Here is an 8,458-nt window from a genome sequence, read left to right as displayed (position 1 = left end):
ATTTGATCAAATATTTATGTCGCAGTGCTCGCTGGAAGGTTTGACTGGTGGGTCACAGCCTGCACAGTATATGTGTATGTTACTGTGCGTGTGTGTGGATGTGTAATTTGGTGATGTGGCTCGAAACGAGAAAAAGGCTAAATAAATCACACAGATAGGCTATTATTCCCGCGGATTAAACCAGATTATTGCAGCACTCACACAGCAACTGCCACAGTGTACGTGGATGGATATGAGGGTTTGTAAACGCTATCTGTGGTGTCCCTTCAATGATAATTATATATGTCCAACATGTGAGTGGACAGAGCTATTCTCGGATTCTCTGTCTCTCAGCAGGAGTAGTTGCATAAGTTTAAGTGAGTGAACTCATTCACCTATGCATCCATCCGTCTATGATGTAATATCCCCATGTGGCCGGTGATAGTGTTCTCAATTCTCCTCGAAGGTCCAGTTAAACAAATAAAGCACCCCCCAAAAAAAAGAAACGCACACAACATGCTGGTTTTCATCTTTTAGAACATTTTTCTACATTTCTTCCAGGCTTTCTGCTCCTCCCTTTCACTGCTGCTCTGTGCTGACATCTGCAGCGCTGCCTGTCTCTGACTTGTCACACTCTGCCCTCTGCTGACCACATCAGAAAACTGCACAGACTCCCTCCAGAAGCACAGTACACAATTTTCAGTAACACACACAATGAAAACTAAGTTTCAAGAAGCAGTTAAACTAACAGGAATAATTTTTGTTACTGCTGAAATCTCTGGTTCCAAAAAAGCCAACAATCCCAGTTCACTCATTTTCTCAAGTTTTTATTTTATTTTTATTGAACTGTACCTTATCCATAAGTAAGGCTGATGGGACATCATGATAATACATACATTTTCAGTTCAGTTCAGTTTTAAGTGAACCAACTGTTCTCTCTCTCCTCTGCTTGAACAGTGTTACAAGCAACTTCTCACGGCCAAAAGAAGAAATGATTATTCTATTATGAAAATGACTGGAAATAGGGCGACACAGCTAGCCTCAAGGCTGCAACAAGACTAAAGAGAGTTACTGCTCCTGACCAAGAAATAGTCCAGCATATAAAACATCAACTTTACAGCTGATTTACACTTTTATTGTCACTTTTACACTGTGGAATGTGAAGGTATTAAACAAACAAATCAAATCAAATCAAATCACTCATGGTGTTGCACTAGGCTACATAGTGCTCTCAGAAAAGTCAGTACACTACTACTACAGCAGCACAGTGCTTTACTTTTAATGGGTGTCTGTAGGAGACACCATGTCTGTCTGCGATTGTAGAAAATGAAGATGAGTCATAAGTGTCCGAAATCTCTATTTACTACTCACCATGGAGGAAACCATTACGCATGTATGATCTTTCAGTGGTGGATAAGTGAACAACATCCTGCCTTATTATGTAATACAGGAGCTGTCCTGCACTGAAATTCATGCTAATTTCATCCTAAAAGTACAATCTTTAAACAATAACTGCATTGTCATGTAGAAAACAAAAAACACTGACTAATTCTACCTAAAAAATTTGTCAAGGACAAATGGAATGTGTGTTCAGTCAGGAGCAGTACAGAAACTGTAGCACCACTTCCCAATAAGTCCCCGTTTATGAATGGTTTATACGGTGTGATGCTAATAAATCAAATGTTTAATGAATTATTTTTAAGCTATTAATAAGAGCCACTTTTTGTTTGCCAGACTGTGAAAAATCTCAGTGGAATTTATCCTTCTTCCACAATAAACTTACTTAGTCTTTGAAGTAAGCAAAAAAAAATCAAAAATCCAGGTATTAACAACTGTGTAACAATATTTACAGACATACAGTCCACCCACACTGTTTTCACTTCTGTTGCTTGATAAGAGCTCTTCTCAAGACTGAGGAGGCATGAAAAGACCAGGCTTGACTGACATCTCAGTCACTGTCCCACTAGTTCTGTTGCACTTGTAAGGACAAGACAACTTACCATGTTATCGTTCTCAGTGGAGTCACATCATGTCATTCCAAGCTTCAACCGGCCCAGAGGTCCAATCAGTCAGAGTCACTGTACATGTGCAGGGCCTTTAACAGTCATAGCTGCAGACAAGAACAGATCACAGATCAATTCATGATGTCAAGACACATGAATAGCATGGCATACATAGTTTTGTTTCGGTACGTTTGTGTTTGTGTCCGTTTTTGTTCCTGTCTGTTTATCCTTACGAAGAGAAAACCTCAATGACCTCAGTATTCACTTAAATCCTTAATAAAATATAACAATACAGTCACTAAAACAAAAATAAAAAGTGATTTACCTGTGACAGAGATTTAGTGACCATGTTGAATTTGACTTCCTTTTCCTTTTTTTCACAAGACTTTATTTATTTGCAAAACAACCAACTGAACTAATTTTAATTTTAATTTCAGATAGTTAAAACTATTATAAATTAATTATACTACATTTAAACAAGTCAAAGTTTATTTAGAGCTATTAAACTGCCTTTCTAATTAGTATAAATGAATTAGAGATAGCTTATGTAGATTGCTAAAATTGTAAAGTCAATACAAAAAATGATAAAATAGCTAATGATGTCATATCTCAGGCTAACAGGATATCTGACTGTATTTTTTTGGAGATACATTAAATTATTGTTCTTACCGGACATCTTGAATCTTACAGATACCTTTAATTACAACCATTAGTGGACATACAGTAATTATGACTATTAAAAATACATTTGTAAACATGTAATAAACAATTAGCGAAGTGAAACGTTTCATAGTCGCGTCGCACAAGACGAGATCTCGTACCTTCTAACGGAGCTCCTCTCGCCGCACCACCAACTTGTCACCAAAGATGGCGATTTGCTGAGTGCTCATGGATACACACATTTATCGGCTAGTTGCTATCTCACCCGAAACGCCAACTTTAAAAACACGTTAACTGCTTAGCGAGCAACTCTTTCTTCCTTTGAAGCACATCTGACACAACGTCAGTCACCGCTATCATGCAGATCACGCTTAAAACACTGCAACAGCAGACTATTCAAATTGAGATAGACCCCGAACAAACGGTGAGTGGCTATTAGCTAACTTGCTAACTTTAGCTAACAGCGCTAGCTACGGGACCTATGTTTTAACTTTACGTGTTGACACTATAGCTTTACTTGTTATCACCAATTAAAGAAGAGTTAATACAGTTTCGGGAAAATGGTGCCCATTAACTACACGTGGTACAAATGAGCAAACCACATGAAAGAAGGTGCTGAACAACGCGAAACCTCACTTACTAGCAAACGTTAGCCAGATAGCAAGCTGAACACCCCGTTAACAAAGTCATCGCGACGCTACTGCAAGCGAATTTTAAGTTTGTGTTGTGGTTACCGTGCTGCTACAGCTCTGCGGTAATATCTGATGTGACCTAACATGTAACGCAGTAACTTCTGAGATGAATCCCAAGCTACGGGGGTGATTGCTCTTGCTAACGTAAACGCTGATGACAATTACAATTAGCCTTATTGGTAGCGTACTAAGACGCTGGCTAAGTTTGTTAGCATTTTCACATCTTTGTCATGTCGCTAGCAAGGCCAACGTTTGGTGAACGTTAGATTGTGTTGCTCAATCTCTTATTGACATATTACTTTCATTGCTCATTTTGGACATCAAACATACTATTTTACACTTTTATTTATAGTAAACATTGTCATGCTGTGTGACACAGTGCATCTGAATGAAAACACTGCACATGTACTGCTTTAACTCTACTGACTTTTGCAACTCAGCTATAAATGCATCCCTGTCTGGTATTGACACTGTCTGGGGTAACTAGAGGTAGTTTTTTCTTTTAATAGGAGTTTGGTAGAACATTAAGGACCATGGCTTGAAGGTGATAGATTAGTATGGCCACCCATATGAAGCATTAGGAGACCATTAGGATGTGCTTGCATGCCTTAAGTTATGGATTATGATTCCTGTCTGTTGTTATCAGGTGAAGGCTTTGAAAGAGAAGATAGAAGCAGAGCGAGGCAAAGACAACTTTCCTGTATCTGGGCAGAAGCTGATATACGCTGGAAAAATCCTGCAAGATGACACACCTATTAAGGACTACAAAATTGATGAGAAGAATTTTGTTGTAGTCATGGTGTCCAAGGTGAGATCTTATTGAAATGCTTACAAATGACATATTACATTGGGTTTTATAGTGCTGTTGTGTTTGAACTTAAATTTTTGAGATAATTTGTTTGGAACAATTAGGTGCCATGTACTATAGAGCTGTTTCATGATCAAGTGGCCAGTCTAACAGCGCCTTCTTTTGAACTGGTTAAAGGCTAAGCCTGCAGCTGCCGCCTCACCCCCAGTCTCAGAAGCACCCAAGCCCCCTGCACAGGACTCTGGCTCCACGTCAACAGCTGTCCCGGCCACAACCCCAACCTCAGCCCCAGCCCCAGCCCCAGCCCCAACTCCAGCAGCTGTTGCCATTCCCCCGGAGGAGGCCAAAGAGGAGCCAAGTGCTGCAGCCACAGAACCACAACAACCAGCCAGGTAGAGGTGGTCTGTTACATAGTGTGTAATGTTTAAAGCCGCAATGATGAGTTGATGATTTGATTAGTTGATTAATCTGCAACTATTTTTATAGTCTATTAATTATTTTAGTTATGTTACAAGCAGACATTCCAAATATTTACTGATTCCAGCCTTTAAAACATGGAGTATTTATGCTTTTGTTTGTTATATATCATAGTTAATGATAATTAACTATAATTAACGTTTTACGGCTTTGCTCATCACCACGTAATCACAGAAATGCTGTGTAGCTTGTCTGATGCTTCCCTTCACCTCTCATGTTTTGTAGTTCCAGTGGTGGTCAGGGCTTGGATGCCTCCTCAGCACTGGGTAAGTAATGGGCGGTGCTCTGCCAGACTTTCATCATACACAAGCAGCTGGAGCCTGTGCACAGTCTAAAGGTCTCAGTGCCATAGTTTGAGCCATTGTTTACTGTGCATTTTACAATTTCAGACATTAGACGGTGTTATTAGTATATTAATATCACAGCTGTGCATTTCTTTCGTAAAGCCTTGGTTTCATTTGCTCTGCCAGAAATTGTTACTGCTGTGAGTCAGGGACTTCACAGGCTGCAGTGCAATACATACCATTCCTATATTTAGGCTGTGACAAAAGTCAGCCATCCCTTATACCACATAGAGTGATGGGGATTCCCATTTGTTTCACTCATAGATAATGTACATACTCAGACACTGGATGCATGATTTGAGGTTTGAATTCAGTGGTTTCTGTATATTTTTGTATTTGTCATTTTATGATTTAGGTATAGACAGATTCCTCCTCGGGAGCTGTCTGGCCTGGAAAAGTTTGGAACATGGTGCATTATTAAAGGAATGAAAGTCTGTTCTTTGGGAATGAAATTCTCACCCACTTTAACCTTAAAAGTGACTCTAAAAAGTTGTTCTTTCTGAGTTGTTTTCAGACTCTTATGAATAGATGTGGTACTTCTTACAGGAGGAACAGCACAAAAAGCAACTTCCTGTTGATACATTCCTGAAGGTGTAACTTTGCAAAATATACAAACTGTGTAGAGTTAGTAACTTGGCCATCTGTGTTTGTGTTGTGTTTCTAGTGACCGGGGCAGAGTACGAGGCAATGCTGACGGAGATCATGTCTATGGGCTACGAAAGAGAGAGAGTGGTGGCTGCGCTAAGGGCCAGTTTCAACAACCCCCACAGAGCTGTAGAATACCTTCTCACTGTACGTCACGAACACACACACACTGACATTATAAATAAAGCTACGTCAAAAACGGCCATTTGGTCCGAGTTTTTAACTTTACTATAAATTCTGGCACAATTATACAAATGCACAAGTATGTTACTGTTAAAATTACTGTTAAGTTTAATCAACAACCTTTCAGATTAGTTTATTTTTTAACAAAGACTGAAGATTATAACCTTCATGTAGGGCTGTTGGGAAGTGTGATCGATGGTTGTACTGTTGTCTCTCCAGGGGATCCCGAGCAGCCCAGTCCAGGAGAGCAATCCACCAGCGCAGGCCCCCGCATCTGGACCCACAGAAGCACCATCTCTAGGAGAGGGTGAGGCATGCAACCCAGTGTAGTCCAAAAAAAAAAAAATTCCTGCAGTCAATCTTTATGTGTCTCTGTCTACGGAGTGAAAAATAAACACCAGTGCTGGTGGCGTGTCAACAATGGTGGATTTTAAAACTTCTCCCCTGGTACTGACTAGTATCCATGGATCAAAGTGAGCACTGGAAGGTAACTTACACCACCAAGGAGACTGTTCCAGGACATGTAAATATCAGACTGCTGCTGGGCCTGGACAGGGCACATTTTCAGATAACTACAATAAATAACAGTCATTGCCTCACTGCCGGGCAGTGACTCATTACGTGACTCACTGGGCCCTGAATGTTCCTCTGACATGGACATGAATATATTGTTGCTCGAGCTGTTGCGTGCCACCAGACACGCTCTGTGGAGACTTTCTGAGTCCATAAAAACATTTTGTTTATTAGGACCAGAGCAAAAAATTCCAAAAACTTGGTGGTCCTAAATTCAGAATTTGCTCTTTTTTTTTTGTTCTTCTGTACAGAAAATTGGACAGGTTAATAGTAATTGTAGTTCCTCCTCTGCCTAACAGCAGGAGAGCCGCTAGCTTCCTCATCACTTTCGGCAGATTGCACGTATTTAAAAAAGGCTGATATTTGGCCTGACTTTCAGAGGCTTGGGGTCGACGTCTGTCCATTTTTTTGGTTTTAGAGGGATTTATAACACTTTCTGGAAAGCTTTTATTGCACTTAACGTAACGAGTTGTCAACCCCGTCTCTCCTCTGTGTGGGGAGGGGCTAAGACACACGGGGAAACAAAGCAGAGGAGAGAGATGCGAGGGGAAGTGACAGCAAAACGCAGAACAGACTCTCAAACTGAGCTGAAACGAAACATGTGCACATAAATTAGGTAAATAACATAAACAAAATACTTTTAAAAAATGTCATGTGAGTGTGGAGGCTTCAGGGATGTTGGAAGACACGCTTGAGAAGCTGCCACGGGGGAATGATACTGTTTAAAAAACTGAGATAACAGCACGTTTTCACACAGTCTTACCTGGAACATTCATAGTGTTGCATTTGGACCTTATCTGACATTCGGACAGACTATAAATCCTGAGTTCAGGCTAGCTGTGGAGCATCAGGTCAGTGTGAAAGAAGGCGAAAGGCCTCTCTGTGAAAAGTGGATCCAGTTGTACACTTGCCACTGTTTAATATAAATGAAGGTATTGATGCATCTCAAACATTTTGTTCGTGAGTGATTCAGTTTGCCGTCTTGCTCATGGTTATTCACTTTTTCTGTCCACAGGAGATAACCCACTTGCATTCCTGCGGACCCAGCCCCAGTTTCTGCACATGAGACAGGCCATCCAGCAGAACCCCGCTCTGCTACCAGCTCTTCTCCAGCAGCTAGGCAGGGAGAACCCTCAGCTTCTACAGGTAACACACCACAGGACTCAGAGAACTTAGACACATGTGAGACATCCTCCCCTAGACCAGTATGGAGCCTTTGTTGTGCCCCCTATGTGACTCCAACCATCACTGTTTGATGCCCTTGTGGTCACCAAGTAAACTGCTGCTTTAACAGAAGCATTTCAGGTGTTAACCACAATCTCTTCTTCTCATTGGTGTTTCTACCCCAGCAAATCAGTCAGCATCAGGAGCTATTTATCCAGATGTTGAACGAGCCAGTGGGGGAGGGGGGTAGAGGCGCCAGAGGTTGGAGAGATGGGGGCAGCAGGGGATGAGGGCGCACCTGTCAACTATATCCAGGTTACACCTCAGGAGAAGGAAGCCATCGAAAGGGTGAGTGAGGAGTGAAGGCGAAATTTTGAAAACGTGTTTTCTCCGTTGTAAGTTATTAAATTCCAAATTAAGAGCTGCAGATCCTTAAAGCCTCCTCTCCTGTCTCCCCATCTGCTATAACCGAACAGTTAAAAGCGCTGGGTTTCCCTGAGGCTCTGGTGATCCAGGCCTACTTTGCCTGCGAGAAGAACGAGAACCTGGCAGCCAACTTTCTCCTCAACCAGGGACTGGAGGATGACTGAACACAGATCACTGCCTTCCTGCTCCTCCCTCCGACCCTTCCCCTCTTCGGCTCAGCATAAAGACTGCACCCCCAATTTTACTGTACAGCTACCAACCTCAGCTCAACCCAACAAGGAGGGGAGGAGAGGGGAGAGCCAGCAGGGGGGTGGGGGTTGGGGCGGGTAGGGGGGATTTGGGGAGGGGGGGTGGGTTTGGTGGGATGGGAAGGGGAAACGGGGTGGGTTAGGTTATGGTGGGGTTTACACGCTTAAAGTACACAAAGTGGAGGCTGCGTGCAGGAAGGTCAGACTTGGATTATCAGAGGTCAGGGGTGAAAACGTGTGGAAGAATTATAAAATC

General features: G+C 41.9%; 1 protein-coding gene across 1 annotated transcript; it reads left to right on the top strand.

The window, feature by feature from the left end:
* Window positions 1–2,830: 2,830 nt before the first annotated feature.
* On the top strand, window positions 2,831–8,265 carry LOC121197881 (UV excision repair protein RAD23 homolog A-like). Its single transcript, XM_041061626.1, is given in 10 exon segments — window positions 2,831–3,066; window positions 3,981–4,142; window positions 4,320–4,534; window positions 4,845–4,885; window positions 5,628–5,755; window positions 6,011–6,098; window positions 7,380–7,510; window positions 7,714–7,776; window positions 7,778–7,876; window positions 8,005–8,265. Coding segments are annotated over 10 exon segments (1,107 nt in total). The 5' UTR covers window positions 2,831–3,000; the 3' UTR covers window positions 8,119–8,265.
* The last annotated feature ends 193 nt before the right edge of the window (window positions 8,266–8,458 follow it).

Source organism: Toxotes jaculatrix, chromosome 18 (assembly GCF_017976425.1).
Source record: "Toxotes jaculatrix isolate fToxJac2 chromosome 18, fToxJac2.pri, whole genome shotgun sequence".
Taxonomy (NCBI): Eukaryota; Metazoa; Chordata; class Actinopteri; family Toxotidae; genus Toxotes; species Toxotes jaculatrix.
Note: the sequence above shows the minus strand (reverse complement) of the source record. Positions and strands in the feature narration are given on the sequence as shown.